Source organism: Artemia franciscana, chromosome 14 (assembly GCF_032884065.1).
Source record: "Artemia franciscana chromosome 14, ASM3288406v1, whole genome shotgun sequence".
Lineage (NCBI taxonomy): Eukaryota > Metazoa > Arthropoda > Branchiopoda > Anostraca > Artemiidae > Artemia > Artemia franciscana.
The window spans coordinates 5,502,105-5,518,591 of NC_088876.1; the positions used below are offsets into that span (position 1 = coordinate 5,502,105).

The 16,487-nt window shown below is 32.9% G+C and overlaps 1 protein-coding gene and 1 long non-coding RNA gene across 3 annotated transcripts in view; one reads left to right on the plus strand and one right to left on the minus strand.

Annotated features, from left to right (window-relative positions):
- The window catches only part of LOC136035224 (uncharacterized), a 92,722-nt gene extending 91,678 nt beyond the window's left edge, over positions 1–1,044 (plus strand). The window contains exon 5 of the long non-coding RNA XR_010619366.1: positions 756–1,044. This is a non-coding gene — a long non-coding RNA (uncharacterized LOC136035224). The remainder of the gene's footprint in view (positions 1–755) is intronic.
- A 3,240-nt stretch (positions 1,045–4,284) lies between these two features.
- Positions 4,285–16,487, minus strand: part of LOC136035223 (UDP-N-acetylglucosamine transferase subunit ALG13-like) — a 100,667-nt gene continuing 88,464 nt past the window's right edge. For both annotated transcript variants that reach the window (XM_065716842.1, XM_065716841.1), the window contains exons 7-9: positions 10,754–10,974; positions 7,805–8,164; positions 4,285–5,555 (exon numbers count right to left, since the gene is read on the minus strand). In XM_065716842.1, coding sequence (XP_065572914.1) covers positions 5,404–5,555; positions 7,805–8,164; positions 10,754–10,974 — 733 coding nt within the window. In that variant the 3' untranslated portion in view covers positions 4,285–5,403. The remainder of the gene's footprint in view (positions 5,556–7,804; positions 8,165–10,753; positions 10,975–16,487) is intronic.

Consider the following 16,487-nt stretch of genomic DNA (forward strand, 5'->3'; position numbering starts at 1 on the left):
ACGACCACCCCTTACATAAGACCTTATATGCCTCCGATTAATAACTTAAAATACTTGCCCCCAGACTCTGAGGGTTGTGTAGACCCGCAATTTTTGTTATTTGCTTTTTAAACCGTTTTAAATAAAATATATATCTCATAATTTTTATCGGATACATTTGGGGAAAAACGACGTAGGGAGTATAGTTAACCTCCGATCACTTTCTATAATGATGATAGAAGGTAATAAGCTTACCTAAGCTATGGATGTCAGAAGTTGAAATTGATTTATTGTCAACACTTATACTGATTTATGATAAAAAACTGATTCCTTCGCAAGGGACTAAAGACTTGCCAGAATAGAATTGCCAACTAGATAATCAGTAATTCTACCAGCTGAAACGTAGATGTTGTAAAGGCTGCAATCTGACTGGTGCTACTACCAGGATAGTTTGGCAAAAAAGAGGCTTGATTGATGAATGTAAATCTATAATCTTCTAACGCTTTCTTAGATAATACAACAAACAAAATAAAAAAATATTCTGTACAAACAGCTTGTCAAAAGGGCAGTCAAAAGCAAAAAGGCTTGTCAAAAATCAGCAGTATCCCAGGAATGGTATGAGGTGTTCAGTTGAAACTCTCAGGTCATGTTAAGGGGAATCTAGTGTCTTCATGTTAAGGGGGTTCTAGTCTCTTCAATAAAATTATCCTGGAAAACACTTATCTAGACCACAAGAACTCTTTCAAAATTAAGATATATTGAAGTTCTCATTACAGGTTTAACGGTATGTTTCAGAAAAAGATTCGGATACTATGCTATGAAGATTCTCCTATGTCCCTATGCGATGTTGTGAAGATTCCCCTATTTCCTACACAGTCTTCAAGTATACCCCCTATATATCTGCTCGGTAGTGACCAAAGCCTTACTACTACTAAATTTTAACATCGTAGAAGTGGATGAGCTGTGCCGTAGCAGAAAATTATTTCCCTTCACTTTGTAGAAAAATATTAACAACAAAATGAAATGGTGTAATCTACAACGGATGAATATAGTACATTTAAGTAATTAAGTTATATTTAAAATCAATATAAGATATAGTTATAAAAACCAAAATCAGCTTCGGAATCACAGTAAAGTATCACTCATCATCAATAAAAAATCGTATATATTAATCAGGACCAGTGGTGATTGCACAATCAAATAAGTTGTTAACAAGGAAAAAAGATTAAATCAGCTACACTGGCATATTATGAAATGACAGAAAAAAAGAAAAAACACAAAGAAAAACTTCACAAAAAAAGGAAGAAAAGGTTTAGGAGTAGAAAATACAAGATTTTTCGAACAGCGAATACATTCAATGCAGTGTGTAAAAGTAATTTCATTAAATTGATGAAAGAGTGGGGGGGGGGATCTGCAGAAACAACAAAAGCAGAAATGAAAAGCTTTACAAAAAACGAAGAAAAACTAGGAGAGGAAAATAAAAAGGTTTTTTGAACAGCGAATGCTTTCAATGCAGTTTGCCAAAGTGCTTTCGATTAATTGATGAAATAGGAGCAGAAACAAAAGAAAAGCAGAAAAGAAAAACTTTACAAAAAACGAAGAAAAACTAGGAGAGGAAAATAAAAAGGCTTTTTGAACACCGAATGCTTTCAATACTGTGTGCCAAAGTGCTTTCAATAGACTGATAAAAGAGGAGATATAAATCTGTAGAAACAAAAGAAAAGCAAAAAGGAAAAGCTTAAAAAAAGGAAAAAAAAATAGGAGAGGAAAATAAAAAGGTTTTTTGAACAGCGAATGCTTTCAAGGCAGTATGCCAAAGTGTTTTCAATAAATTAATGAAAGAGGAGATATAAATCCGCAGAAACAAAAGAAAAGCAGAAAGGAAAAACTTTAAAAAAAGAAGAAAAAAGGAGAGGAAAATAAAAAAGTTTTTTGAACAGCGAATGCTTTCAATGCAGTGGGCCAAAGTGCTTTTGATAAACTGATGAAAGAAGAAACATAAATCTGCAGAAACAAAAGAAAAGAAGAAAGGAAAAACTTTACAAAAAACGAAGAAAAAGCTAGGAGAGGAAAACCAAAAGGCTTTTTGAACACTGAATGCTTTCAATGCAGTGTGCCAAAGTGCTTTCAATACATTGATGAAAGATGAAATATAAATCTGCAGAAACAAAAGAAAAGCAGAAAGGAAAAACTTAAAAAAAAACAAAGAAAAAACAAGGAGTGGAAAATACGAGGTTTCTGGACAGAGAACACTTTTATTGAAGTGTGTCAGAGTGGCTTCAATAGTGAGGGGAAAGAGGAGCAATGCAGAAAGGAAATTGTGTTTTCTCAAGGAGCTTATTCGACTACATTTAAAATAACGCAGTGAGCATACAAGGGGAATATAGGGTGTTCAGACCTCTTTGGGGCTAATTTAACTGTATTGGTACATTATTGTAAATAAAAGTAAAACATAAAAACCTAAATACTAAGAGAGAAACCGAAGATATATTTTCAAAAGCTCAGTTTATTGGTGATTCAAGTTAGAGGACCATGTTGGACAGAAAACATCGCAAAAGAAACATAAATTATCCCTTATTGGTTCTGGTTTAGAAACGTCAAAGACAACTTTGGTAACAGTAATTTTCTTATATTAACAGCCTAGAAAAGTAATCAGGGAATTTTCCAAAGTTCTTTGGCCTGTTTTGGTAGAATTTTTTTTCGACTGAACTGAATTAAGATGACAAAAAAAAAAACGTATACCAAAAACAGAACAAATAAAACAAGTAAAAACGCCACTACACATACATGGGTGGATCCAGAGTTGTTTTGACGTACACATGCCCCCCCCCCCTAAGAAAGTCAAAATCACACTAATTACAGGGTTGGAGGGGCAAAAAATACCAATGGAAAAGCCAATTTTTATTGGTGTCAGCCCCACCCCCACCCCGACATTAATTCTATAATCACGCATGTGACATAGAAGCTATAAAGATAAGAAAAAAGAAGAACAACAGAGAAATGAAACATATGTTCTTCTTGAAGGCACAGAAGAATACTAGATAGAACGCCTAAAAATATTACACACTTGGAGAAAAGAGGATAAAACCGAGTTTTACTGTCCAAGATTTATTGCGTTGTTTTGATAATATTCTGGTGCCGAGTATTATTCTGCTTTTATTTTGTTAAATATTCATATTTATAAACACCAAGCTTTCTTTAATATTGAAAGGCTTCACAGATAAAAGGTTAAGCCATAAGTTTGTCTCAGAGGAAAAAAAAAACAACGTCATCTAAAGTTAACCAGCAAAATCAAAAAGCTGGATCCCTATTTTTAGTTTTGTTTTATTTCTCACCAACAATTAAATGCCCAATTTTGTTCAAAAGGGTACAAAGGGAAGTTCACTTATTTCCTTTTGTCCTTTTTTTTGTAGTTTATTCTTTACGCAGCTGGTAAGTATACCTTGCTTTGTTCTGACGACAGTTCATCAAATTGATACTTTCAGAAGTGTTTTTGTTGTTTTTCTATAAAAAAAAAAATTCAGGGTGAGGGGGATTAGTGTGCTTGGTATTTTTTATTAGGAGGAAGGAGGAAAACTATTTTTCTCCGGTTTCATAAAAAAGAGAGAATACACTTCTTTATTTATAACGCATATCGTCCGACAGGCTTTTGGCTAATTTTACAATAATAAAAAGTTTAAAAACAAAACAGCATAAAACAATTATAAGTTGGACACAACATATCCAAAATACATATTATTAATAATCTTAATCTTTTTAAGAAATGTCTAAGCAGGGTTTGAAACAGGATATACATAGAAAGATGGGGTCAGGGCAAAGGCCTCCCCTGAAAAAACTCAGTTTTGCAAGTTTCTTGGTATTTTTTAGCCAAAATTACATAATATGTGTATTATTAACCCACTCCCTCGAAAAAACGGCAGCATAAATGCCAGGGTTTAACAGAAAAATGTATTTTTCTGTCAAAGACAGAAATTTTTGGACACAGGAATTTTTGATAAAATCGTTAAAATTTAAACGTAAAAAGAGTCAATGCTTCTGAGTATATAAGGATAAACCTTTCATTTCATTGAATACGTTAAAGTACGAAAATGTAAAAAATTTAGCATTATAAAAATAGACGAGTATTTAGTGCATGTTCAAAATTCTGACAATTTTAATACTATAAGGATCTAAAATAAATTTAACAGCTAAGAAAAGAGTTCAAAACATTTCAAACCCCGTTTTTTCATCTGTATTCAAGCCAACAGTGAAAAATAAAACAAATGCACTCTAAAATAAAAAAAAAGAAAAGAAAAGAAAAGAAACCATGTAAAAGGCATTAAGCTCTTGATCACACAAGATTGAGTAAGACACCAAATGCAAAACAAAATTAAAAAGAACAATAGCCTTAAAAAAAATGATTTTTCTAAATTTAGCACACAAAGAGGGAAGGGGGTTCGGGGCCAAGTCCTCTCCTGGGAATAATACATTTTTACGATATTCTTGGCAATTCTTGTAAAATTATCTCATTAATTTTTTATTATTGGATCCAACCGCCCAACGCCCCTTCCCCCAAAAAACAGCAAAATTGACGGTATTTGACTAAAATATTTTATACTGTTTCCTCAGAAAACTTTACTTTTTCTATGTCAATATTTCAAAGACGGTGGACTATTTTGTTAAAAATTAAAATACTTCCGGGTTTGAAAAGAAAGAATAAGGATAAATTTCCTCCAAAAATTCAGTATTGACATTTTATGAAACAAACTGAGTAAAGTCAATTAAAAAAAAACTACGTTTTTAGAATAGACAAATGTCTAGTGTATATTCTAAATTCTGATAAATTAAGGACTATTAGGATCCAAAAAACCAAAAATCTACAAAAAATGTGTTCAAAACATTTCAATACCTTCTATTTTCATCAATATTTTAACCAACTGTGAAAAATGAAACAACTAAAATTCAAAATGGAGAGAAAATAGAAATAAAATTTAATAAATGTAAAATCCGTTCAAGCTCTTAATCATCTAATATTGAGTAGGAGGAAAAACATAAAACAAAAGTAAGAAAAAAAAAAACAACTTTCAAAAAAGCAGCAAAGAGTAAAAAAAAGATAAATAAAAATTTAACATTTTGCTCCTGCTAGGGTAAGCGGGAAGCCAAATAAAAACCAAAAGTTAATAAGAAACAGAATAACCTTGAAAAAAGAACAAAAAGAAAATTAAAAATAAGTATCCACGTTAATTAACTTACATCTTGTTCTTGCTAGGATGTGGGGGACAATGCGACCGCAGAATTTAAGAAAAAGAAAAAAAGATTACCTCTTAAGAATGGGTAGCTTAAAAATTAGACCTAGCAAATTTTAGGGTGGGTATGAGACAAAATGTAAACCAAGATTTTAAAAAACGATAGTAAACAAACTTAAAAGTAGCCATATAGAAGAGGCTACATCATTCTTGTGTTGGGATAACCAGAAGGTAAAGTGTTCCTAGGAGCGTAGTTGATTTCTTGAAGAAGTTGTTGTGGCACATATAACGGAGACTGGGTGCAGACATATGGCGAGACAAAGAGGTTGAGGCTCGAGAACACAGTAGGGTCTTGAATAATAAAAAAAACTGCATAAATAATTGAGTTACGAGCTACTAATATAACAAGCGGTTGAAAACAAAAAGGTTGAATAGAAAAACAACAATAGGTTGAAACGAAGAATAAAATATCAAAAGCAATTTTTTGAGATGGACTAGTTAGGAGTTTAAGAAACTCATCTCCCAGGGGTAGAAAACATGACATTAAGTGAAATAGAATTTACTTACCCATGCAGCAAGGATGGGGTGCATAGGCAGTGCAGCAAGAATGGGGTGCATAGTTTAATCTTTCCCTATATAATCTTATAACATGATCAAAAGAATTTTTGAAAATTGATATACTGTTGGAAATCATACGTATTAAGAAAAGCACAAAGGAATTTTTTTTTTAAATCTGTTCCTTTTACAATTTATGATCTCTGGAAATGTTTATCTTTCAACACATGGTTTAAGTTTAGTAAATTTACCTTTCTCCAAGTAAATTTTAGTAAATATTTCCTCAGTAAAATTAGTAACTTTTTTCTCATCACAGTATTTTATTTGATCAGAAAAAATTGTAGATACGCCTGCAGGACTTTTGCAAAGTTCTAGAGAAATTATAGAAATAAAAAAATTATGTATGGGGGTATTAGTATAAATAGAGATGAAGGGGAGTTTAGGATAAACTCAAGTTATAATAGTTTAATTAAGGAGCAGGTAAAATCTCCAACCAGTAGTGATTTACATAATTGTCCTGGAATAAGTGATAACCTTTAGAAAAAAAAGTCAAAATGAGGTCAAAGCTGGGAATAGTTAACGGACTGCAGCTAAACTGGCGAAAAAAAAAATGTATTTAATTTATCATTCATGAATTTGTTGGTTAACCTGTGAGACTTAGTTGGGGGTGATGGACCTGGGGTTTGGTGACCTTTTGTGTTTGTTCAAGTAAATATAGTCTTCACTTTTAATAGATTCCTATTTATACATTGAATGTTGAGACGAGAGTGAACCATGGTTGCACTATAGACGTTCGCTTTGGTTTTTTTCTTATGTTGTAACATCAGTGCTGAAAGTTTGCTTACAACCTGAGTTGTTCTTTATTTTTTTTTTTATTCTTCGTGTGTTTAGTTGTCCTGTTTTTTTTGTGCGTTATTTTTATTTTATTTTTTAATTTTGTTTCCGTTCTTTTCGTTTTTTTCCGTTGAGAAAGTCTCCGGGACGTGGGGCTGAGGTATTCGGAATATTTTTTAATTAAAGTGTTGTTTTGTTTTTATTTTTTGTTCGCTGCTTTGTCAAAATTAAAACCCGTTTTTTCTTGCTTAATTTTTCTTAAAAAGTTCCATATTTTCAAATTTTGCAAATTTTGCAAAAATGTCGCCAAATATTACAATTTTTGCAATCGGATCGCAAGATGAGTCAATACGAGATTTTCCTTTTGAAGCAGTAAGTTTAGATGGATCCTTGGTTTTAAATGGGTAGCGAATACTATCTTGGCTCCTGTATAAATGGGTCTTGTAAATTTTCAATTAACAGTTTAAATAGGGATAAATCTTTTTATTAGATAGTGAAAAACAATGCTAAAAATTCTGGATATTTCAATCACATACACAGATACCGTCATCAGTAATACAATAAAAACCAGCGATGTTTATGCAACACAAAATGATTACATATTATTTAGTGCTCTTACTTTTTTCGGCGCAATTGAGACAGCAATTCTCCCCGACTTCCCAGTTTCCGGTTCATTAGCTGGGCAGGGGTCAAAGGCATTGGGAGAAATGAACTTTATTATGGGAAGTTTATGACTTTTGCTTGCAGAAAATTTCTACGTTTTGTAAATTTTTAAATATTATCTGCTCGAAAGCATTTTTCAACATATGATCTTCAAAATAAGATGTCATATTGCACGGCAAATTAATTTTGTTGGAGGATTGGGTACAGCAAGAAAAAACAATCGTTGAAACCATCTTCATTATTTCATTACTTTGTAGCTCTAATTTATATCTGAAATCTTGTTCCAAGATATTACAAAATTGCCAATACCAATAGATTTGACGAATTGTTTAACTGAATATTCTGCGTTACCATTATGACGACACCATGGCTCTTTATTGAGCTACAACCCATAGTTTCAAGAACTGCTCAAATAAACTAAGTGAAATAAAAGTAGGGATAAAAAAAAAACGAATTAAAGGAATTGAAAACAAATTGAACAGAATAATTGGGATAACATCTTCAGGCAAAATTATTCATAAAAGAATAGGTGGACAGAGCAAAAATACCTGATTGAGCCTGATTGTGGATATTTTGCCAAGATTCTTGTGGTGGTAACAAAACCGGGGGCGGAACTCGGAGATCAGGAAGTTCTATCGGTTGTACAGCATAGGGTTGCGCCACATTAACCCAGCAAGTTCCATTCTGACAAACTTCAGGGTTTTCGGCAATAGTAACTTCCCTTCCTTCTTGGGCCACTGGTGTTTTTAGTGTATTATAATTTACAAGACTAGGCAGGATGTGATGTGTAGATACCATGTTAAGAACTGGGGTTTTCAGCAATGACTTGTCAATTGGAAGAGGTACAACTCCTTTGTTGGTCAACTTAAAAGCATATCCAGTGTGGTACAAGGGGGTTGTTACACTGACTGAAAAGATACCATGCTTAGAGAAGCATATCAGAAACATAGAATTTTTGTTAAAATACTCACAAGCAATTTTATATAAATATAATCTAAAATTAATCATGGTTTTTGAACCTTAATGACAGACAGAAAGGAAGAGAACTTAAGCAAAACCCTAGGCATTAACTCACTAAGCAACATTTAAAAAGGTAGCCGATTTTACACTAGACTAAATATGACAAATTTTACAATATTACTTTTCAACTAGGGCAAATTCTGTCCCTTTCTTGGTTTAAAAATATTTAATTTAAATTACAAAAGACACAAGAAAACTATTAAGTTAAGTTTAACAAAGAAATTACGTCCGTAAAAGCTAAAGATTATTAATCTGCGGATTCCAAAAGACAACTCACATGTTCAAAGGAAAGGTACACTTGCTTATGCTATTTTGTGTCATGTGTTTTAGCTTATTTCTTGCTGATTTTACACCCACGTTGCTGATCTTTTAAATTGGGCCCCCAACACTACCAATAACTGCATATGGAAGTCTGTTTCATCAAAAATTGATTCCCAATTTTTCATGGTTTTTCGAGATGGTATTGTACGCTTCCACTTAATCTATACTACGCTTAGCGTTGGCATTGTCCTCAGTATTTTCAGCAATTGCAAAACCTATTAAATAATTATCAAATATTTGGGCACGTGAAGAGCGAAGGAGTGAGGAGGGGGTGGCCCCTCTCGTATGTTGAAATTTTTTTAGTTCGTTTAAAGTTTTAACGCCCCTTCTACTTTCAGTAAAAAAATTGTTTAATATTTAATTTCTGACCATTTTTAAAACAATGCCTGGAAATCCACCTCCCCCTCTGTGGAAAATCGTCCTCCACGAAAAATGCTTAAACACAATTCCCTCCTCACCAAATTTTCTTTGGCATATCTTCACCTGTAAAATTTAGTCTCCAAAGAGAAAGTAAGATAAATAAAAGAATTCCGTAAGTAAATTCTGGCCAATCCCCTGTGTAAAACGTCTCCTTGAAAATTTACTCCGCAACCTTTCCTCCCCATGGAAACCTCTTGACATAGAAAACCCCCTGCCCCACAGAAAATCGTCCCTTGCGAAAGACAAGTGTATATTTCCCAGCAATGAATACTATATACAAACGGCGGATATCCCAACTTCAAGTATTTTTGCGAGGGCTGTGGCGGGTCATATCATCCCCAGAGGTATAGTTATGGGACCTTTTAACTATAATCAACAAAATGCCTATCTCAAAATTTTATCAGATGTCTATGGAGAAAAAAGGGAGCTGGAAGGGAGGTTAGTTACCTCAAATTTTTGAGTCATTTAAAAAGGACCATAGAACTTTCAATTTCTGTTTGAATGAGCCCTCTCCCGATCCTCTAGCAATATTGGTTCAATACGATCACCCTGAGAAAAGAACATATATCGGTGAATTTTCTTCTGGCAAAAAAACAACAAAATTGAACGTTTCACAGATATGAGTTTGAAACCTCCACAGTAAGGTTCTTTGATATGCTTGATCTGATGGTGTGACTTTGATAAATCACACCCTTGACTTTTGGGGTATTTCCCTTTTTTTTGAAAATCTGACAAATTTTCTCAGGATCGGAGCTATTTATTGGTAAACACAATGAATTCTATATATTTGGAATCATCAGAAAACCAATTCTTTTGATGTGTTATCCAAATAAGTCCGTCACCACCAACTGTTTCTTCGTCGGAATACTTTTGCTTCAGAGCTTTATCAACAAGTGAGTGAACAAGAAAGTGAAAGAAGAAAAAAGCAAACCAAGTGAAAGTGAAACAAGAAACAAGTGAGTGAGTAAAAGCGCGTTTAAAAGAAAAGAAAACCAGAGTGAACAGCTAACTAAAGCAAACAACGTAGGTATCTTCGAAGACAACACTGCCTTTCCATGACGTACAGATAATAGTTGAATACGGAAAAACCCTTTTATTAGACAGTGAAAACAGTAACAAAATTTCTGGATATTTCGAGCTAGGTTTATCCAAAAACCTAGATTTGAATATCCAAAAACCTAGGGTGAATTGGGATCAAATTCAATTTATGACAGTTTACTACGGTCGAATAAAGTAATGTTCATTTCTCCAATGTTTTGACCTCTGTTTACCCGATAACGAACCTTCTCATTTAAATCAAGCTAACGAACCGGAAACTGGGAAATCAAAGTGATTTGCTTCTGTGTCTGAGTTAAAAAAGATAAGAGCATCAATTAACATGTAATTATTTTGTTTTGTATAAATATCGATGTTTTATTTCTATTATTATTGTTTGTCTGCTGTGTATGTGACCGAAATATCTAGAATATTTTTATTATTTTCACTGTCTAATAAAAGGGTTTGTCCCTATTGAACTGTTATTTGTACCAAAAACCTAAGTAAAGAGTTGTTTAAATTCTATATATTTAAGTATAATTAAAGTTGTCTTTATGCAAAAAAGTGAATAGATTTAAATATATTTAAAGCACAATGTAACAAGTATTAATTTTATATATATAATATACACACACACATATATATATATATATATATATATATATATATATATATATATATATATATATATATATATATACCGTCAAAACTCGATGTTCCGCTTCCGCTGACTTCAGGTGCAGGGATCCCGCCAAAATCCGCAGTACACTCTTTGATGCTTAATGAATTCGTAGGTTCACAAAGATTCTGCTTGGTTTTACACGTCCTCTTTTCTAGGTAGTCTTTACTTGAATCTGCAGCAGCTTCTTTAGCGATATCCTCGATCGGAATGGGCTGAAGAGAAGACAAGGGAACTTTCCCTCTGTAAACAGTAAAACATATTTTATATTGATTTCCAATCATCCTCGATGCTTTTCTAAACATTTCTACTGAAATTTGTTTAAAAGACAAGTAAAGGCTAAATTATGGTATTTTTTAGAAAAAAAAACACATATACAAAAAAGGGGCCATTGTTAAATGCACCAAGGAGAGAACGCAGGGGTTTGTAACTCTATTCATACATGGGGCGCGAATTGTAGTTTGTGCTGATGCCTATTAAGTCTGTTGATCAGTGCTATCGAAGAAAAGATTATTGCTTCTCGTTTGCTAAAATCACTTTTCAGAATTTTCTTATTGTATCATGTGTTCGATCGAAGAGAGTAAACAATTTACAGAGTTCAATGGCAATTCCATAGTTGTTATATCAGAGTCTCGGTAATATTTTACTTGCATTTTTTTGGAACATTATTCATTTCCGCGGACAAACTATCTTCTGAGTTTGGAGACCACAACAGGACAGCAATCCTCGGGGCAATAAACAGGACAGCAGGATTCGAGGATAAGCCTGATATAGGTTATAATGAAAAAATAAATTACCAATGCAACAGCACAAACACTCATAAAAAAAAGACAGAAGGAGAAAAGGAAGACTGTTTTTCTACTTTAGTAATTAATATAGATCAGTACTTGAATGACGCCTTAACCCTACTCATTCATCCAATTACATAGGTCAAATAGCATAGCCATACACAATCAACCATAAAGAATAATCCATGGACAGGCAGTCGTGTTGTAAGTAAGTATAAGTCGTCATTTACAAAATATTAAAAACAGTAAAAAAAAAAAAAAAAAATCAGAGGCGACAACCCAACACAAGGGCTCATCAAGAGAATACACACTTGTCCATAGTGTTTTGGCACTTTAAATTCCCTACCCAAGCAAGTGGCGTGCCTATACACAAGTTGAAATTAAAGAAGTGAGAAGACCCTGCTCATACTTGTCAAAATCTGTACTAACTATTGACCTTTGCGCAGAATACTGCCGACATGCAGCTTAAGTGAGTAATCACTCCTAAATTTTATGCCTAGCATTCTTACAGGGAAGCACTTGAAAACAGCACATCTGGGAGCATGGTATCCCGCTTGAGTGGACTTAATAGACAGCATTAGATATGCAAATAGGTATGGCTGTTTTTCGTTGTTTTTTTTTTTACGTTTTACGTTTGTTTCATGGTTAATCTTTTTTTTTTTCAATGCTATATAGTCTTACATGCAAGATTTGTTAGTAAGAAGCGTGTATTGTTTTTACTAACATTAGGAATAATATGAAAAAATCTATTTTCGGTCCATCAAGATTTACAAAATTAAAAAGTGTAGAAAAAAAAATTAAAAAAAGCGGAAATCGACAACGAAATAAGCAAAAAAGGAAAAAAGGAGAATAAGGAAAAAACATATAGAAACTAAAAGTTATCTTAAAATCATTTTAAATGAATAAGACATTGAGTTATCTATTAGTCAAAAACAAAAATAAAACAAATAATTAACAATCATAATTCGGCGGTTAATTCTTATTACATTATTTACGCTAGAACTATATAGATAGGATGTTCTAGGCGTTCGACCCCCCCCAGAAAATATCCCCACGAAAAACACCCCCCCTGGTAAATACCCCCCGCAGGAAATACCCTCCGGAAAAATATCCCCCCCGTGGAAAATAAGGTTTTCCAAATTTGATAATTTTATCTGAATTCTGTTTTTTTTTCTTGGGGAAGGAATTTTGGTATTTGTGTATCTTTCTCTCACCTTAGTTGAGAAAAGACAAGGACAAGTGACAGAATGGATGGGGAATATATAATTTGGCTCTATTCTTGCACATAAGGGGGTTCGGTAAAGTATTTGGACAGTTTGAAGTCACAAAACAATTCTTACTTCACAATATGCAAAATAATTGTACCTAACAAATTTTGCAAGCAAACCCGCTATTATTTAGCCCCCCCCCCCCCCGCAATTAGCAAATATATAGCCCAAATTTGTTTCTAAAGTAAAGAAAAAAATAACAAAGAAACCGGTTTGTTCTCCAATTTTACGCATCGTAAACTTGAGTGAATGGCGTACAATATAGAAGTACCAGAATTTCTTATGGAGAGAGAGCCGGATTTCTCGGAATTATTCAAAAACGACCAAAAATTGAATTAAAAAAAACAAGATTTTTCAACTGAAAGTAAAAAGCAACATCAAAATTTAAAACGAAAAGAAATTATTACGTATATAAAAGAAGTTACCCCTTCCACAATACTTTACTTCCCCTCCTTTATGTGCAAATATATAGCCCAAATTTTATATTTCCCATCTATTATGGTACTTGTATTTGTCTTGTCTCGCAATAAGCTGAAAAAAAACTAACAAGGAAACCGCTTTGTTCTCGAGTTTTAAACAGCGTAAACTTGATAGAGTAGCGTATAATACACAAGTACCAAAATTCCTTCCCTTTATGAAAAAAAAAAAAACAATACTCAAATAAAATTCACAAATTTGGAAAGCCTTATTTTCAACGGGGGGTATTTTCCCGAGGGTATTTACCGGGGGGTATTTTGGACAGGAGGGGGGTCCGAGGGATATTTTCCGTGGGGGTGGTATTTTCCATGCGAGGGGGGTTATTTTACGCGAGGATTTTTTCAGGAAGGGTATTTTTCTGAGGGAGGTAATTTCCGGGGGGGGGGGGGCATATTTTACGCGGAGATGTTTTCCGCGAGGGTATTTCCCGGGAAGGTAAACACCAGGGAGGGGGGAGTAAACGCCGGCAACTATCGATCACGTGATAAGAACTGATCACCAAAACTAAAATATTCAGTGAGCGGCAAAGTTTTAAAAACAAAAGAGTCAAGCTCATTTTGCGATAAGCTAGCTACCAAGCTTTAACAAGCTAGTTACTGTCAAAACATCAAGTGAAACTTTGACTCGACGCCCTAAACGCCTAAAATGGATATGGAGGATTTGCTTGCTTGTAGGCATTCTCTTTAGTATAATTTCCATTATTTTATATGAAAAAAAATTATATTAACATTATAGGAAATCATATTATAATTCTTTAGAATACTGTTTACACATAATTAAAGTAAACTACATCCAATGTTAGATACGAAAATATGTTTATATGTAAAGGAATATCACCAGGTTTTTCCTTTCCTAGAAAATCACTCATAATTTTGACTTTCAATTGGAATTTGTAGAAAGATCTATTATTGTCAACCAAGTACGAGCTCAGTAAAAATTTCGATTTTCAAATTTTCAAAATACAATAAGGATATCCGAGTGTCCATAAGGGTTTTATAATTTGCTTCAAGATTGAAATGGTTCATAATCAGCGTAACTTCAAAATTCCCTGAGGTGAGTAGGGGGTGAAACAAGGTTTTGGAGGCTACTAACCCAGCTCGTTTTTAGGCTCACATACATATTTGATTGTTGCTAAGCAAAAGGTAATATGGTTCTCAATTTTTTAGGAATGTTGAAAAACAATAAATTTAATATAGAGAACAATACTTGACATGGAAAATCATATAGAAAACAATAAGGTTTCTTATATTTTAGATACGGAAAAATTATTTTTCGGCGTAAACAACATATGTTATTTGACCGATATACAGGACACACATGCTATCAACACAATTTTTTTTTAGAATGTTGTGAAACAATAAATATAACATAGAGAATAATACTGGACATGGAAAATCATTTAGAAAACAATAAGGTGTCCTATAATTTGGATATGAAAAAATTATTTCTTAGCGTAAACATCTATATACATATATATATATATATATATATATATATATATATATATATATATATATATATAAAATATATATATATATATATATATATATACATATATACATCATCAATATATGTAGAGGACACATCATCAGCACATATAAACACATATTCAAACAAGTACAAATATATCATCAAAATATACACATCAAACATCAACATATGGCAGACACAATACTTGTTTTGTTGTCTCTTTGAGTTCAAAATATTTAGTTAATATATTACTCAATTATTGAAAGAAATATTCAGCATAAATTTAGGAAATTGTGTTATTTCTTCCTAACTTTTAGTTATATCTTCATATAACATCTTACTTTGTCCGTATAATTCACCTTATACCTTCAAGCAAGAACAATTTGTATTTGGTATTTTTCTCTGAGACTATCCTGAAAGTATCTCTGAGACTACCCCCCCCCCCCCTATCTCCTGAAATATTAAAGAATAGTGACTTCGAATAATTCTAATGTGTGCTCTGTTATAACTTTGGTCCTTTTCTATAAGGAAGCAGCAATAAATTTATGAAACGTTAATGTCTTTAAGAGCGTTATGAGTGCCACAGGCATAAGCATCAAGCTGCCACAGTATTAAATGATTCGGATGTGTGTTCTGTTATGATTTCGTCCATTTCTATAGGGAAGCATAATCTATATATATAAAAATAAGTTGTTTGTCTGTGGGCCTGTCGAGTGACGTCATGTCATCATGTCGTCATGAAGTTAGTTGTCGTCATGTTTGTTATGACGATGACGTCATTAAAAGTATTTAAGAAAATCGTTCAAAGACAAATTTTTAATTGTAAGAAGATCGTGGACGGAAAAATGTTTAATTGTAAAATGACTGAAGAACCTACAATGGCAACAGCCGAGGAAGCTGCTCAAAGAGTCTATGCCAAAAAACTTGCGGCTGATAGAGAAAGTAAGAAAAGAAAGCGTGCCGAGGAATCACAAGAACAGCAAGAAAACAGGCTTGCGGCTAAAGAACGCAAAACCGCGCAGTTAGATGAAAATCCACCTGGACAGCGAGAGTCAAAACATATCAAAACTGAAAATGATAGCGATGATGATTGGGTTTGGGATTTTGACTTGGATAAGGTCATCAATGTCTACCAGATTTTAGTTAAAAAAACAAAGGTTCGGCGATATGTATTTCATAGTGACGCTGAAAAATAAAGAAGAAAAAGAAAACTGAAAAAAGAAAGAAGGTAAAAAACTAAAAAAAACTAAAAAGAAAAAACACTCAAAGAGAAATTACAGACCGGGACACAAATGACGACCGGGACACAGGGAATATAAATGACGAACAGGACACAGGTATTTAAGAATATCGTTCAAAGACAAATTTTTAATTGTAAGAAGATCGTTGAAAGAGAAATTTCTAATTGTAAAATGACTGAAGAACCTACAATGGCAACACCCGAGGAAGCTGCTCAAAACGAATGTATTCAAGCCGAAGTAGCTGAGTTGGTAAAGCGTTATGTTTCAGGTTCTAGGTCCGAGAGGCTCCAGGTTTGAACCTTGGCTTTAGCATTAATACAAAAGAAGAAAAAAACTAAAAAGGGAAAAACTACAAAAAAAAACAAAAAAAAGGTAAAGAACTAAAAACTAAAAAAGAAAAAAAAAACTAAAAAAAAATAAAAAAAAGGTAAAAACTACAAAAAAAAAAAAAAACTAAAAACTAATAAAAAACTAAAAACTGAAAAAGAAAAAAAAACTAAAAAAAGGAAAAA